The sequence below is a fragment of the Saccharomyces mikatae genome, assembly GCF_947241705.1.
Source record: "Saccharomyces mikatae IFO 1815 strain IFO1815 genome assembly, chromosome: 10".
Lineage (NCBI taxonomy): Eukaryota > Fungi > Ascomycota > Saccharomycetes > Saccharomycetales > Saccharomycetaceae > Saccharomyces > Saccharomyces mikatae.
The window spans coordinates 173,514-189,827 of record NC_079265.1 but is presented as its reverse complement, the minus strand read 5'-3'; the positions used below and the strand labels follow the sequence as shown (position 1 = coordinate 189,827).

The window sequence follows — 16,314 nt, the reverse complement described above, 5'->3', positions numbered from 1 at the left end:
ATATAAAATATTATAGCGTTCATTTATCAACGTCCTGAACATTGTACTTTTTTCTAGTAGCTATAATATAATAATATTATTAGTGCTTATTTTCGGTTTTGAAATGGAATTGTAAACCCCATAATTCCTTCTTGACACCAAACAATCCACCTAAAAGTCGGTTTTCAGAGACCCTAATGCTTTGAATATAAGTGAAACCTTTTTTCTTCAAGATTTCTTTAAATGTGTTATCGAATGAGTAGACATCGATCAAGAGTTTCATGGTCTCCCCATACTTACCGCTGTTTCTAATATTTTTAGAGTGCAGCATAGCCCAGTCAATCAGGTCTTCGATAATACCACTTTTGACATATACACGACGACAACCCACAGTGGTAACACTCATGACTAAGTTCTCATTGGTAGACAAGGTCATGTTAGGAGATAACGAAATCAATGCAATGGGTGTTTCTCTATAAACAATGATATGTGTATTGTTTACTACTGGATCTTCCGTTTCGTGTCTTGCCACCAAATCGTTCAGGTTTATACCAAAGACCTTTTCACCTTTTGAAGCGACAAGTTGGTTAATCTTGGACTTGAAATATGAGTCGGATACGCGAGAAAGTAAGGTGAACAGGAAGGACGCACCGATCGCAGTAAACACTAGCCCAGTGAGGACCTCTCTCCTATTGATTAGAGCCAGCTGGTAGAACCATCCGGCGACGGACCCCGTATTTCTTAAAGGAAAATAGACTCTTGGAGTTAAGTAAATAAGCAGCCCAAAGGCCAGAACGATGAGAATGATGGGGTGAAAGAACAAATACTTATTGGCCTGTGCTTGTTCTTGTTTGATGAAATCAGCAGACAGATTCAACGCAGCTGTACCGTATTCCGGCTTCAAATTGACACTATAGATAGTAGGGGGGGCATCAATATCAAGCGGCCTGTCCAACAATGCATCCACTTGTGGGACTGATGGGGCGTTCTTATCGGACTTTCTACCGGAATTGTTATTTCTTTGTTGAACCGCCATTACGCTACTCTTCTTACTCTTCTGAGTTCGTTATGAAAAAATGTGCAACTGGAATAGTCTAATCAATCTGAAATACCTAATAAAGTATGTGCTATATATCTATAAACATGAAAAGCTTCACATGTGAAAAGAAAGAGTTAAAAGATGGTCTTTGGTCGTTATTCATTATAGTTTCCATAAAAAGCACGTGCGGGCGCGCTGGGTAATGTGGGTGTGCGAATCTGAGTTATAGTTCAACTACAACAACAGGTCGAGAGAGCTTCCTCAGTGAGCGAGAGGTCGTACCAAGTGTGATACTGCTGCTGCTGCTGCTGATAGCGTATAAGCGCAGTTGGATTCGGAAGAGGGAGTGGAACAGCTAGCGTCTGGATTTCCATCATCGGGTACATATTGGCTGGTGGACGCTCAATGTGATGCTGTCTCCGACGCCTTCGCTTTCTCTTGATGGCCACAATCTTCAGACGAGGACGTTTGTGCCTCCTGACATGTATGTACTGTGTAGTGGGCGAGCAGAAATGTCTCTCCTTGGTCTTGCGCTTTTTCACTCGCAGTACAGCATGTCCAAGAGCGAAAAGCCTATCAATGAGATAATTGATTAGTATAGAATTTATCAGTGGGTCGACAATAATGAACCATTTGACAACGGTTTTGGCCGCACGCAAAACCTGTGTGGTACGAGAGGCAACCAATCTGTATACGGTTGATATAGAACGTCGGATCAACAAAATGGGACGTGATGAAGAAAAAAAGCGATGATCCCGAGGAGGACATTGGTACATGGATGATTCACTCATACAATTTACGACATTTAACCAAAGTTGCACTCTGATGGGCTCGACGACTTCTACTTGTGCCAATAATTCGATTGAAGAAAATGAAGCCATCACTGTTTTTTTCATGTTTTTGCTATATATAAACAAATGCCTCTGTAAAGTTTTTTTTTTCGCATAACAAACGCGCTTATCTGAGACATAACAACAAGAGCCAACGACCGATGCCTGCGTAAGATAAACAAACATGTACTTTCGGGACCACTAGGAGAAAGAAGCATGTTCAGTTCATTTCCTACATATCTAGTGCACATGTTGAATGTATAATTTCAATGAGGTTGAGTCGTTCGGTCCCCCCTTCCGCGTATTGCATCCCAGAACCTGTGAACTTAAGGCATCTTCTTTCGAAGCAGCGCGTGTCTTCAGGAACAGGATGAATTGTCAAGAGAAAATAAGAACTGCAATGCAGATGAATAGAGAGAACGATCAGTCGCCCTCCAGATGTAGGTAAAATTTTTGATCCGTAGGCTCGAACCACATTCGTATCCTTTTTGCTGGAAAACTCCAGAATATAAAGAAATCGGCCCGTAAAAGAAAAAAAGAAAGCAAACTTTGACGCTATTCCATGCAAGGAACATGCTAACTACAAAAGCAAAATAAAGCACACAAGAAAGAATGGTCAAACCAATTGTAGCCCCTAGTATCCTTGCTTCTGACTTTTCCAACTTAGGTTGCGAATGTCATAAGGTCATTAATGCCGGCGCGGATTGGTTACATATCGATGTCATGGACGGTCATTTTGTTCCAAACATTACTCTGGGCCAACCAATCGTTACATCCTTGCGTCGTTCCGTACCACGTCCTGGAGATGCTAACAACGTGGAAAAGAAGCCCACTGCGTTCTTCGATTGTCATATGATGGTTGAAAACCCAGAAAAGTGGGTCGACGATTTCGCTAAATGTGGTGCCGACCAATTTACATTCCACTACGAAGCTACGCAGGATCCCTTGAACCTAGTCAAATTGATCAAGTCTAAGGGCATTAAAGCCGCCTGTGCCATCAAGCCCGGTACTTCCGTCGACGTTCTTTTTGAGTTGGCTCCTCACTTGGACATGGCTCTCGTTATGACTGTTGAACCTGGTTTCGGGGGTCAAAAGTTCATGGAAGACATGATGCCAAAAGTGGAAACATTGAGAGCTAAGTTCCCTCATTTGAATATCCAGGTCGATGGTGGTTTGGGCAAAGAGACCATTCCTAAGGCAGCCAAAGCTGGTGCCAACGTCATTGTTGCTGGCACCAGTGTCTTCACTGCAGCTGACCCACATGATGTTATCTCATTCATGAAGGAAGAAGTCTCAAAAGAATTGCTTTCGAGAGGCTTACTAGATTAAACCTACTTACGAGACATTCCTTTTATTTATACTCAATATATTATACGATGTAATATCATTTTCCTTGTTTGGATTTCCTAATATACATATACCGAGTTATTACTACTATACAAGATACATATGTCTACCTCATGGGAAGAAGGGGCCACCCAGAGTGGTACCTTGTCCGTTTTCAATGACCAGTCCGTGAGATGCGGTATCGTCAATGACACTCCATAAGGCTTCCTTAACCAAAGTCAAAGAGCTTTTCTTTTCATTCTCTTTCGTCTTCTTGGCGCTGTCTAGATCAATATCCATTTCATCTTCTAACTTAGCGCTTACGTCAACCAGTAATTTTCTCTGTGCAGCATACTTCAAATTTCTTTCAATCTTCTTAGCTCTCTTTTTGGAAAGCGTTCTTGTAGTAATGGAAGCTGGAGGAGATGGTGCATTAGGTAACGTGACAGCAGTAGAACCTTGGTTTTCGTTCTTTTTGTTTTCGAAGTATAGGTCTAACGCTACTGATTTTATTTCCCCAGATTTGGAATTTGCACTAGATCTAGCTGGTTTCAAGAGGCCTGCCCTTTCTCTTTGAGCTCTTTTCTTATTTAACGAGTGCACCTTATGGTGCAAGTTTGAAGTCAGCTTAGGTCTATTGATGGAGTTCTTGGAAGGCATTACGGGTTTGGCTGTGACAACTTATTCAGAAACTGTCCATTGACTACTGCCGCTGTTAATATAACTATATACAATAATTGATAATAACTATGAAAATTTTAGCAAAAGAAAAAATTTGCGATGAGATCATTATGAACGAGCCCAGCGCGTGGAGGAAGCACTGGTTTTTCTAGGTTCCGGTTTTTGAAAAAAAGTTGGACAAGACGTTGAAGAAGGAAACAAGGGACAGGTTAAATTAAGTTCAGTAGATTTAATAAATACATCATATTACTGGGCCAAGATGTCTGACAATAAGAACTCTGAGGCCGAAGATGTATTTGAATTTTTAGATTCTTTACCTGAAGCCAAGAACGGCGGAAAAATGGACAAATCGGATACTAAGAGTAGTCAAAAAGACTTTAAGGGAGATTCTGAGTCTTCAACGGTAAAGACCGGAAATGAAGGAAAGAAAGACAATGATGATATTTTTGAATTTCTAGAAGAGTTAGAAAAGAGTAACTTGAGCCTAGCTGACAAAAAAATGGATGAGAAAAAAACTACAAGTCAACCAGCTAATAAGAATGCACAAGATAAAGAGGCAGAGAAGCCAAAAGAAAACAAAAAAGTAGAACGGGAAGGTAATGAAAAAGAGAAGGAAAAACAGGACGAGCAAAAAGAGAAGGAGGAGGAAGAAGAAGAAGAGGAAGAGGAAGAGGAAGAGGAAGAGGAAGAGGAGACGCCGTTACATGACCCAATTGCGTCCATTTCAAACTGGTGGTCCTCTTCGGGATCTGCCAAAGTAACGAGCATTTGGAACAAAACTGCAGAGCAAGCTTCCCAGATCAAAAATCGACTTGCACAAGAACAGCTTGACTTGACTGCAAAGATTAACACAAACACAATTACTGAAATTGCTAGAAACTTACAAAAAATTGTTGTTGGTGAAACTGAAGAGGTGCTAAGGATTCATTTGGTGCATGATTTGGTTAACTATCCATCATTACAGTATAACATTGAAAGCAAGTTCGATCAAGTCCTGAGTTCACAAGTTGAAGGAGGAATTAGAATATTTGTTGATGAATGGGGCCATCCTAATAATAATGGAAGTACCCCCATCGAAGAAAAGGCTTCAGTTGTAGATGGTGACGTTGAAAATTCTAAGAAAAAATTACAGTTTAATCTTTTCGATGGCAAGGTTACAGATGGTGAGAAACTGGCATTTGCTAATTTGGAAAATGCTGTCAAGCTATTCAACACTGCTCACGAAGAGTATCAGAAACAGCAGAAGGAGGCTGATGTTACACCAGAAGATGACAGGAGTTCTATTAGCAGCAACAGCAATAAAATCAGTGATTTGTTTATATCAATCTTGCCAATTGCCATTCCGCAGAAACCACAAGACGTCGACGATGACTTTCAAGTAACCGACTCTAATACACCAGGTAATTTTAATTTCACCCTTGTATTGAAGGATATTACTAACGACGTCACTACCATAACAAGATCACAGGGGTTTCCAGTCAAGTGGGTTAATTGGCTAGAAGGATCCATTAAGAAACCAGAACCAATAGGAAGGGAAGATATAGAAAAAATTGACGACAACAAAAAAAGTGAAAATGGAGAGGAAGATGAAGACGATGAGGTTATTGATCCTAGTGAGTGGGTAAAGGAATGGATCGAAGACGGATTAAGTTTATCATTCGGGGTCATGGCTCAAAATTATGTCATTGATCGTATGGGTCTTTGATATACAGAGTTTATAAGTATTATAATATAAGTGATGTATAAAGAAACAAGTAGTAAAGCATCGAGTGTTAACTTGGTCATTATGTTACCCGCGCCCGTTGAATAATAAAAAAAATGAAAAAAATAGAGTAAGTCGTGAATACACAACGATATACAATGCCTGTATTTCAATCTGGGGGAAGCTTATATATCAAGAACTGACGAGATTATTAGTGAGAATACAAGGAACATACTTTTGATATATTTCTTTTCTTTTTCAAACCAAATTGTAATCAACGCTGCAGTAGAAACAAAAAGTTATACCAAACTCTGCTTCCCTTTTTAACAATACAAAGAATAGAGCTCTTAAATCGAACCAGTTACACTGAAATGTCAGCTAATAGCAAGGACAGAAGCCAATCGAATCAGGATATTAAGCGACAACAGCAAATTGCCTCCAAGAAGATTTCAGAAGGTGAAGCCGACTTATATCTCGACCAATACAACTTCACTACTACCGCAGCTATTGTAAGCTCAGTAGACCGCAAAATCTTTGTTCTCTTGCGTGATGGAAGAATGCTGTTTGGTGTATTGAGGACTTTTGACCAATATGCAAACTTGATACTTCAAGACTGCGTGGAGAGAATATATTTTAGCGAAGTGAATAAATACGCTGAAGAAGACCGCGGCATATTCATGATACGTGGTGAAAATGTTGTCATGTTAGGTGAAGTAGACATTGATAAAGAAGATCAACCTCTTGAGGCCATGGAGCGCATATCATTTAAGGAAGCTTGGCAAATCAAGCAAAAGAATGACGAAAAAAGGTTCAAAGAGGAAACTCATAAGGGCAAAAAGATGGCCCGCCATGGTATCGTTTACGACTTCCACAAATCTGACATGTACTAAGAAAGAATAGCACGCCCTATTACCAACATATATCTTAAGAAAATTCTCAATAAGATTTTCACGTTCAGCTTAAGCCCATCCGCCCACTTAGCCAACTGCCTTAGGTGATGGAACAACAAAAATGCAGAAAAAGAGGCCCTATTTGTATAAGAGTATATGTGAATGTAAAATATATACAATACCTAATTTTTTTTATGAAGTAACGTACTTGCCCAGCATTTCTTCCATCTTATAATCTATTATTAAGCGTTGGTACTTCTACCTTATGGACTTTTTTACTTTTACCTTTATTACTTGAAAATTTTTCGCTTTTCGTTTATGCCATGCCGTTATTAGCGAATTTTTTCCAGCTCATCACTCTCAAAGTAGTTCAAAGCTCATGAAAGTATAGACTAAACAAGATTAGCTGGTATATCATTTGATAATAAACTCACATAGGTTGAGAAATGACGGCCAATTGTTTTTCAGGTTACAAAGACCTCATCAAGGAGGGTGATCTGACTCTGATATGGGTTTCTAGAGACAATATCAAACCAGTAAGGATGCAATCCGAAGAAATATTCAACACCAGGTACGGTTCTTTTCCCCATAAAGATATCATAGGCAAACCTTATGGTTCCCAAATTGCTATAAGAACAAAGGGCTCAAACAAATTTGCCTTCATCCATGTTTTGCAACCAACTCCTGAATTATGGACTCTGTCATTACCACACAGAACTCAGATTGTATATACACCTGACTCTTCCTACATCATGCAAAGGTTGAACTGTAGCCCTCACAGTAGAGTAATCGAAGCAGGTACAGGTTCGGGCTCATTTTCGCACGCTTTTGCGAGGTCTGTGGGTCATCTTTTTAGTTTTGAATTTCATCAAGTAAGATATGAACAAGCATTAGAAGAATTTAAAGAACATGGTCTCATCGATGACAACGTCACGATCACTCATCGAGATGTTTGCCAAGATGGGTTCGTTATAAAGAAGGGAGATACCACATCTTATGAATTCATTAATGGTGAATCTGCCGCTTTATTGAACGCAAATGTAGTGTTTTTAGATCTACCAGCACCTTGGGATGCTATACCTCACCTAGATTCCGTTATTGCTACTGATGAAAAGGTTGGATTGTGTTGCTTCTCGCCATGCATTGAGCAAGTAGATAAAACGTTGGAAATATTAGGGAAACATGGTTGGACAGATGTAGAAATGGTAGAAATTCAAGGTAGGCAGTACGAAAGCCGAAGACAAATGATTAGATCACTTGACGATGCTCTAGAAAGGTTAAGAGACATCAAAAAACACAAAATTCAAGGGGTAGAAAGGCGCAAGCGAATGTTTAACAATACTGTAGATTCTAGCGATGAGAAAATTGAAAAAAGAAGCGAAGAGGGTATACCATTGACAGAAAAGGCAAAATTCAACCCATTTGGTAAAGGTTCCCGTATAAAGGAAGGTGACGATAACTATAAGTGGAAAGAAGTCACCAAAGTTGAAACTGAAATTAAGTCGCATACCTCGTACTTGACTTTTGCCTTTAAAGTCATTAATAAATCAAGAAGTGATGAAAAAGTTAACGAGGTTCTTCAATCAATGAACAAACAACAAAAAGATTAATCACTTATATACGTAAAGTAGATGTTTTATATTTTTTTTTCGTAAAGCTAACCTGTGCACATAGAACCATCTTTCATACATTTTTTTTCAATGAAACAAATCGTCTCTCCTCTGGTTCCATAAAGGCATTTTGTTCCTTATTTTTTGCAATGACTCGAGATTTAAATCAGCAAAAATGATTTGTGGTTCGACAGTGGAAGGGTTCGCCTGTGCTATTATTTTGCCCCAGGGATCAATAACCATTGAATGTCCCCAAGATTCTCTCTTGACGCTCTTAGATGGAGCACTTACATGGTGGTGCATCTCCCATGTTGGATCACTGAGATCATGAACACCATCCTGCCCTGGCATGAGAACGAAACATTGGGTGTCAACCGCTCTTGCTCTACCTAATAACTCCCAATGTGCCTCTCCTGTTTTAGTAGTGAATGCACTGGGGAAACATAAAATTTCAGCTCCCATTGATCGTAATTTCAATGAAAGTTCGGGAAAGCGAATATCATAACAAATTGCACTGCCTAGTTTTCCCAAAGGAGACTCTATAATATCAGGAATGGCTTTGCCCGGTTGGACGGATTTCGATTCCATCAATATTGGTCCATTTGGTACATTCACGTCAAATAAATGCAGTTTTTGGTATTCTTGCAATATTTCCCCTTCATGATTGATATATAGTAGAACGTTTCTGACGCGGTTATTTCCAACAAGTAAATCTTGCTCTGTTGGCGGTAAATGGACCCCAATAGAAACATCTATATTTCTTGAGTTTTTTCTAACGAGGTCTATAATGCTTGACTGTACTTGCTGAACGAATTGAGGGCTCTTTTGAGATAAAGACCTAGAATGAAGAGAATTTTGAGAAATATAGTCACTTGCCTCAGGAAAGAAAACAACGTCTGCCTGACCTTCTATAGCTTTAGATATTAATTCCCTCACTACTTTCAAATTCTTGGACAGGTTAGCGGACGAACATATTTGTGCAACGGCAACTCTTTTTAGTTTACCACTCATTTACAGTCAGGTATTAGGAAATAAGCTTCATCACTAACCAATCTTATCTTCTATTACTACACGCTGAATTACCAAGGACTAAAAATTGTCTAAGGTTCGAAAATATTATAAGCGGATCGTGAGCTAAAAGTAATAAAAAAAAATAGAAAAGAATATAATTCATTTCACATGCATTCTATTACCAGGTGGAGATTCAGTATCAAGTGTTACGATCAACAAGAACTTTAAACTTCTGTGAAATACGTTACCTAAGAAGATCAATAAATTGGTTCTTGATGCTAAATCAGCATACAAGATTAGCACGGGATGATGAACACCTGCAATCAACACACAGTGATGGCTCCTTGGAAGTAAGAAATGATGCAGCAATTCCAGATCAACTTTTAACTCCCTTACAACCGTATACCATTTTATTGAAGGATGGGGAGACAATAGCTACGATGTATCCTATACCTGCATATCCTGATTTATTACCGCTAGGACTTTTGAGTTTTCTTCTGGATGAGTTTAACATGGAAGTGGAGAAAGGTGATAGTTTTCCTTATTATGAAACCTTATCGCTAGAGGAATTCAAAAATGTCTGGTTCCATAATGATGGCCATGTTTGTATCATGGTGTTGGGTGAAATACCAGAACTAGATTACAGCATAGATACCGAGACTGATGTGGATGACAATTATGGAAATGATGTGGAAACAATGAAACACACCACCCAATATAAGAAGCGAAAAGAACGTCGAAATTTGAACCTTAGTATACAATGGGAAAAGCAATGTCTAGGTATATTTGATTTGAAGCCAGCATATCCCGGACGTTCAGCGCATGTGGTCACAGGAACATTTCTGGTCAACGCTGGTATACGTGGCAAAGGCATTGGAAAGACACTAGTGGAAACCTTTATAGAATGGTCAAAGAAGTTAGGTTTTACATCATCTTTTTTCCCATTAATATACGGAACGAATGTAGGAATAAGAAGAATCTTGGAAGGATTGAACTTTAGGCGGATCGGAAAACTGCCTGAAGCAGGAATTCTCAAGGGGTTCGATGTGCCAGTAGATTCGTTCATGTACGGTAAAGAGTTTACGCATATTACAAAGAGTATAGATTTACTACGAGATCCTCAAAAAAGTATTGAGATTGGTAAATACGAACGATTAAAACATTTCCTGGAAACTGGCAAATATCCTTTACATTGTGACAGAAACGAAAAGGCCAGATTAAGAGTACTTTCCAAGACGCATTCCGTATTGAACGGTAAGTTAATGACCAAGGGGAAAGAAATCATTTATGATACGGATCAACAAATTCAGATTGCATTAGAGATACACTTAGTAGAACATTTGGGTATCAATAAAGTGACTTCCAAAATCGGTGAAAAATATCATTGGAGAGGAATCAAGAATACTGTTTCAGAGGTAATCTCTCGGTGCCAAAAATGCAAGATGAGATACAAAGATGGGACGGGGGTGATTATTGAACAAAAAAGGGCGCTCAAGCAGGCCCATATGCTACCGACACAACACGTAGAAACAATTAATAATAAGCCAAGAAAAAGCAAAAAGCATGATGAGACATTATTGGGGCAGTCAATAAGTTTTCCACAAAATCTGATCTCTGGTACATTAAATGATACAGAAGGTGAACCGACTCCTCCAGACACTAACATTGTACAATCTACGTTCCAAAACCCTGCTAACAGTCCCGTTACTACTACTGAAACCAATCGAGCAGATAGAAGATCCGAATATCTTTCGTCAATACAAAGCACACCTTTACTAGATGACGAACAATCAATGAATTCATTTAATAGATTTGTGGAGGAAGAAAACTCTAGGAAAAGAAGGAAATATTTGGATGTTGCTACTGATGGAATCGTGCCTCATTTAGCAAGCAATGGGTCGCAAGCACACACAAGGTCGGTCAATGATGGTGTACGGAATATCAGCAACACCGTTGCTGATATGGATAGAAGTGATCATACCATAATGAACGATGCTATGCTGAGTCTCGAAGATAATGTCATGGCTGCTTTGGAAATGGTTCAAAAGGAGCAACAACAGAAAATAGAACATGGAGATGAAGACGTAAGTAGTCAACGAAACGATATGAACGGCACCGAAGCCAGTGATAGTACAGTTACTAGGATAATTAACGACGGATCTAATTCATTTACAGAGCATAATTCGAATATTTATTACTGAAGTATGACCCTACCAGAGACTGTCCCGTTATTCATTTTAGAAACTACACAATGGGCGTCAATGTTAAGGCACACCCTATCAGACGACCACTTCTCAACTAAGTTTGGCTTCTCAAATTTCAATTTTTGGAGTAATTTTCGTAGAAAACATGAACAAACTATTTCTCATACCTAGGCTTTGACAGGGAAAGGTCCCGTCACAAACTCACGTTGAAACGTAGCTGCTGTTTAAAACTGTAATCGGAGATATTTACTCAAGCTCCGTACTACAAACTCTTCCGGATTAGGAAATCAAATCCTCAATGCCCTTTTGTGTGCCGCTGTACCTGACGCCATGAACGAGGTAGTATATTGGCTGCGTAAATAAGGAACTATGTATGCTCATCAAAAATTTGTAATTCGTTTTTCCGATGCGGGAAGTGGCAGCGCACAATTTAAATGAAGAAGGAGTCTGAGTGTACAGCAACGCCAGTCAGTTACGAAGAGAAGTTACGGTGGTGAGAGAAGGAGCACACTATTACTAGCAGCCAGTTGTACACTTGCAGCAGCCTACAGTCTACACGTCAACGACAAAATCATGATTTTCTTTTTCAACCAGATCCGCTCGATATTTACAGCTTTGCACACGCCTGCTCAACAGATTCAATTGTCAAGAAGGGCCTTCTTCCAATTTTTGGGCTACTTGGGTAGTTGCGTTGTTATTTCATTGGCAGCCCAATCAAAGTACGTAAAGTAAGAAAGAAAACCAGTAGTTACTGCGACCACTTCGTTCTTGAAATGGTGAAAGTAATTGTTCATAAAACAAGTTGCTGAAAGACGAGCGGAACATACATACATTGGATTCATGGTGTAGGTGCTTAAATATATAGGTAGATATACGTAATTACTGTTGCTACGGTGAATGCGCAGTACAAAGAGGTGGGTAATTATGATATTCTCTTCTACATAATTTCTATTTTTAATCTCCGCCCGTTAGAACGGCGTAAGAAAATGAGCCGTGAAAAAAATTCAAATGGCAGTGGTAGGTAATATTCGGTTTAAAAAATATGTCAGTTTAAACTCACTTAAATGCGTGTAGTTTATTTTGGTTGTCGTTCATAATATAGTTAGGTGTTCCTGCCGCAACCATCGAAATTATTTTTATCTATGAGAACATTTATAGAACAACTGAATGCGGAACCGTTTTTGCTGCACTGCGGGATTAACGTCAATGGCAACAACCCAATTATGTTACGAAGCCAATTTTGATACAAGGTAATGACTATGTCTTGTCGCTCATGTAGAATACTATTTTGGGTACGTTGCTTTTCTGCTCCTACTGAACATAACAGTAGGCACGGAAACACACAGTGTATGCACCCAACGTTGATATAGGCTGTTGTAGTGTACTATCAATTACTACACACGAGCACTCACTCCCACTATGTCACTACTGGAAGTTCGCCCTAAGACAATATAGTGTTGAAGCATCAAAAACCGCGTGTTGCATACCAATATGCATTTATTTTTATACATTTACTTTCTATATTTGGTTAGCCTCTTGCTATCTTAGTGATACCCCCAGTTGGATACATATACTTCATACATCTATATACTCCTGTTTTTGTAAGAATAACTTGTTTTTTTAAGTTTTATAAGTAGGGAAACCATCTCATATAAGCTATTCCGCAAAAGTCCAATTCTTTTGGGAATAAAAGAAAAAGCCCCCACAAGTACACTCGCTAGGTTTGATCAAGCCTCTCCCTCGCATCTGATCTCAAGCGCTGCCCTTATCGCGTTTGTATTAGCTTTTTCGTCTGCATATAGCTTTTCTTTTTCATCTTCTTTTTGCCTTTTCAATAGTGGCAATTTTCCCAGTTTTTTCCCTCTGCGACCGCTGCACCTGAAGGGATCTTTCTAACGTGTGTTGTCTGGCAACTAGTGAGCGATTTCGTGAGATATACACGTTCTGTCGAATTTAGGATAAACCTTACTTCAAAGAAACGTCGACACACAGACGATTGCTTATCTTTTGCATCGGAAGAAAAAAGTCACTAAAGAGAAGAAAACGAGAACCGTTGCTGTTGGAGTTACACGTTTGGCAAGACTACCTTTTCCTTTCCTCTTCCAAACATCACCGTTGTACAGATTAAACTGATAAAGTACCCGTTTTTTTACACATCTTTTTAGAAACACCGTTATATCAAGTAGGTTGAGGTATTTATTTCTCAAAGATGGAAGACAAGTTTGCTAACCTTAGTCTTCATGAGAAAACTGTTAAGTCATCCATCCAAATAAATGAACAAACAGGCTCGGACAATGGCTCCTCTGTCAAGAGAACAGCTTCGACATCTTCACAGTACAACAACATCAACGCCGATCTTCATGCTCGTGTGAAAGCTTTTCAAGAACAGCGTGCATTGAAGAGGTCTGCCAGCGTGGGAAGCAATAAAAGCGAACAAGACAAATGCAATTCTCAGCCACCGCAACATATCCAGCAGATTGTTAATAAACCATTGCCGCCTCTCCCCGTGGCTGGCAGTTCGAAGGTTTCGAAAAGAATGAGCTGCCAAGTCGTTCAAACCTCCTCTAAGAGCACTCTTAGGAACGAGGAGGGTGACCAAGATACACAAAATGCTAATATGATGTCCAAGGCTACTGACGTAAATATCAACATCGATACAACTAAAGTTACCACCGCAGCAATCAGTATGACAACTGAATTGCCTGCCGTTGGCGTTACGCCGTCAGTATCTAATGCTGTACCAGCAGCACACAAGGCGCAATTGCTGAATCCCAATAGAAGAGCACCAAGAAGGCCGCTATCCACTCAGCACCCAATAAGACAAAATGTCGCTCCGCATAAAGCCCCTGCTATAATTAACACACCCAAACAAAGTTTAAGTGCCCGTAGGGGGTTGAAGTTACCACCAGGTGGTATGTCATTAAAAATGCCTACGAAAACAGCTCAACAGCCGCAGCAGTTTGCACCAAGTCCTTCAAACAAGAAACACATAGAAACTGTAACTAGCACCAAAGTTGTAGAAGGGAAAAGGTCAAATCCGGGTTCTTTGATAAATGGTGTACAAAGCACATCTACTTCATCAAGTATCGAAGGCCAACATGATACTGTAGGGACTACACCTAGAACTACAAACAGCAGCAACTCTTCAAATTCGGGCAGTAGTGGTGGTGGCGGTCTTTTTGCTAATTTCTCGAAATACGTGGACATCAAATCCGGTTCTTTGAATTTTGCAGGTAAATTATCGCTGTCCTCTAAAGGTATTGATTTTAGTAATGGTTCCAGTTCGAGGATCACGTTAGATGAACTAGAGTTTTTAGATGAACTGGGTCATGGTAACTATGGTAATGTCTCTAAAGTATTGCACAAGCCAACCAATGTTATCATGGCCACAAAGGAGGTCCGTTTAGAATTAGACGAAGCCAAATTTAGACAGATTCTAATGGAATTGGAAGTCTTGCATAAATGTAACTCTCCTTACATCGTGGATTTTTACGGTGCTTTCTTCATTGAGGGCGCGGTCTACATGTGCATGGAATATATGGATGGTGGTTCTTTGGATAAGATATACGACGAATCTTCCGAAATTGGCGGTATCGATGAGCCGCAACTAGCGTTTATTGCAAACGCTGTCATTCATGGGCTAAAGGAACTGAAAGAGCAGCATAATATCATACACAGAGATGTCAAACCAACAAACATACTATGTTCTGCCAACCAGGGTACAGTAAAACTGTGTGATTTCGGTGTTTCTGGTAATCTGGTAGCATCTTTAGCTAAGACAAATATTGGTTGTCAGTCATACATGGCACCTGAGCGAATCAAATCTCTGAATCCAGATAGAGCTACTTATACCGTACAGTCAGATATTTGGTCCTTAGGTCTGAGTATTCTAGAAATGGCTCTAGGTAGATATCCATATCCGCCAGAAACATTTGACAATATTTTCTCTCAATTAAGCGCCATTGTTGATGGGCCACCGCCAAGACTACCATCAGATAAGTTCAGTCCCGACGCACAAGAATTTGTTTCTTTATGCCTCCAAAAGATCCCGGAAAGAAGACCTACATACGCAGCTTTAACGGAACATCCTTGGCTAGTAAAATACAGAAATCAAGATGTTCAAATGAGTAGATATATCACAGAAAGATTAGAGAGACGTAATAAAATCCTAAGAGAGCGAGGTGAGGACGGTTTATCTAAAAATGTACCAGCATTGCATATGGGTGGTTTATAACGTTATTAATATCCATTACTAAAGCGAACAGGCGACGTGAATACAGCAACAGAAAAACAGGTGAAGATTAACTATTCAAATGATGTGGAGGATACAAAGCAATTTTACACACATATACATATGTTTATTGTATTACACTTGCATTATAGTTGTTATATACATATACATATATATTTTATATAATTGAATATAATTGTATATATATCGTCATATTTTTTCATCAGGACCAAATATAGGGTCTAGATTAGACCAGAGTGCCATACGCATGTTGGTCCTACCACTACCAAATGAAGTGGCGTGTGTCAGTGATTGCATCGTTCAATTATTTTGCTACGGCCATCGACTCCTCGAAATATAACATGTTCGGGGCTGGCAACGCAAGAAAGGAAAATTGTTATGAATCGCCAGATGGTTTTCCCGCTCTTTACGGCTTAACACTGGAAAAGAAAACTACAAAATCATCGAGAAAATGGAAAGTGTTTAAAAAGTGTAATAAGCACATTTCTGAGAACGAAGGAAGGGATTCCATCAGGAATAGTACCTGCTCTCTACCTTAAGTTCTAAGTTTCTGCTTTTTTTCGGTATATGGATAAGGAAAAACTGCATTAAAAAAGAGAAAGAACATTTTACATTGTCAGAAGCTTTTTTATTACCGTTGATTTTCTTATATTCATTGTTTCTATCTCATTATTATCAACACTGTTTTACTATCTGGATATCCTCAGACGCAAGAAGGTTATTTGTTGGCTCACAAGGTAGTTATTCCTATTTATTTACACTTTACTTTTTTTTTGCCCTTTTTTGTAGC

At 39.3% G+C, this 16,314-nt stretch overlaps 11 protein-coding genes across 11 annotated transcripts; 7 read left to right on the top strand and 4 right to left on the bottom strand.

Annotated features, from left to right (window-relative positions):
• Positions 1–79: 79 nt before the first annotated feature.
• PHO86 (Pho86p) lies at positions 80–1,015 on the bottom strand (the record flags this gene model as incomplete). The annotated part of the gene is made up of 1 exon (XM_056223410.1): positions 80–1,015. The coding sequence occupies one exon, from the start codon at positions 1,013–1,015 to the stop codon at positions 80–82; it is 936 nt and encodes a 311-aa protein (XP_056077431.1).
• Positions 1,016–1,248: 233 nt separating this feature from the next.
• SMKI10G0960 (uncharacterized protein) lies at positions 1,249–1,899 on the bottom strand (the record flags this gene model as incomplete). Its single annotated transcript, XM_056223409.1, has 1 exon — positions 1,249–1,899. The coding sequence occupies one exon, from the start codon at positions 1,897–1,899 to the stop codon at positions 1,249–1,251; it is 651 nt and encodes a 216-aa protein (XP_056077430.1).
• A 561-nt stretch (positions 1,900–2,460) lies between these two features.
• Positions 2,461–3,177, top strand: RPE1 (ribulose-phosphate 3-epimerase RPE1; the record flags this gene model as incomplete). Its single annotated transcript, XM_056223407.1, has 1 exon — positions 2,461–3,177. One exon carries the CDS (start codon positions 2,461–2,463, stop codon positions 3,175–3,177), a length of 717 nt encoding a protein of 238 aa, XP_056077429.1.
• Positions 3,178–3,306: 129 nt separating this feature from the next.
• ALB1 (Alb1p) lies at positions 3,307–3,834 on the bottom strand (the record flags this gene model as incomplete). The annotated part of the gene is made up of 1 exon (XM_056223406.1): positions 3,307–3,834. The coding sequence occupies one exon, from the start codon at positions 3,832–3,834 to the stop codon at positions 3,307–3,309; it is 528 nt and encodes a 175-aa protein (XP_056077428.1).
• Positions 3,835–4,114: 280 nt separating this feature from the next.
• Positions 4,115–5,560, top strand: MTC1 (DUF5427 domain-containing protein MTC1; the record flags this gene model as incomplete). Its single annotated transcript, XM_056223405.1, has 1 exon — positions 4,115–5,560. The coding sequence occupies one exon, from the start codon at positions 4,115–4,117 to the stop codon at positions 5,558–5,560; it is 1,446 nt and encodes a 481-aa protein (XP_056077427.1).
• Positions 5,561–5,928: 368 nt separating this feature from the next.
• LSM1 (Lsm1p) lies at positions 5,929–6,447 on the top strand (the record flags this gene model as incomplete). Its single annotated transcript, XM_056223404.1, has 1 exon — positions 5,929–6,447. One exon carries the CDS (start codon positions 5,929–5,931, stop codon positions 6,445–6,447), a length of 519 nt encoding a protein of 172 aa, XP_056077426.1.
• A 446-nt stretch (positions 6,448–6,893) lies between these two features.
• Positions 6,894–8,057, top strand: GCD14 (tRNA 1-methyladenosine methyltransferase subunit GCD14; the record flags this gene model as incomplete). Its single annotated transcript, XM_056223403.1, has 1 exon — positions 6,894–8,057. One exon carries the CDS (start codon positions 6,894–6,896, stop codon positions 8,055–8,057), a length of 1,164 nt encoding a protein of 387 aa, XP_056077425.1.
• An 87-nt stretch (positions 8,058–8,144) lies between these two features.
• NIT2 (putative hydrolase) lies at positions 8,145–9,068 on the bottom strand (the record flags this gene model as incomplete). The annotated part of the gene is made up of 1 exon (XM_056223402.1): positions 8,145–9,068. One exon carries the CDS (start codon positions 9,066–9,068, stop codon positions 8,145–8,147), a length of 924 nt encoding a protein of 307 aa, XP_056077424.1.
• A 275-nt stretch (positions 9,069–9,343) lies between these two features.
• On the top strand, positions 9,344–11,269 carry SPT10 (Spt10p; the record flags this gene model as incomplete). Its single annotated transcript, XM_056223401.1, has 1 exon — positions 9,344–11,269. One exon carries the CDS (start codon positions 9,344–9,346, stop codon positions 11,267–11,269), a length of 1,926 nt encoding a protein of 641 aa, XP_056077423.1.
• Positions 11,270–11,845: 576 nt separating this feature from the next.
• Positions 11,846–12,004, top strand: MCO6 (Mco6p; the record flags this gene model as incomplete). Its single annotated transcript, XM_056223400.1, has 1 exon — positions 11,846–12,004. One exon carries the CDS (start codon positions 11,846–11,848, stop codon positions 12,002–12,004), a length of 159 nt encoding a protein of 52 aa, XP_056077422.1.
• A 1,477-nt stretch (positions 12,005–13,481) lies between these two features.
• Positions 13,482–15,506, top strand: PBS2 (mitogen-activated protein kinase kinase PBS2; the record flags this gene model as incomplete). The annotated part of the gene is made up of 1 exon (XM_056223399.1): positions 13,482–15,506. One exon carries the CDS (start codon positions 13,482–13,484, stop codon positions 15,504–15,506), a length of 2,025 nt encoding a protein of 674 aa, XP_056077421.1.
• Between the last annotated feature and the right edge of the window lie 808 nt (positions 15,507–16,314).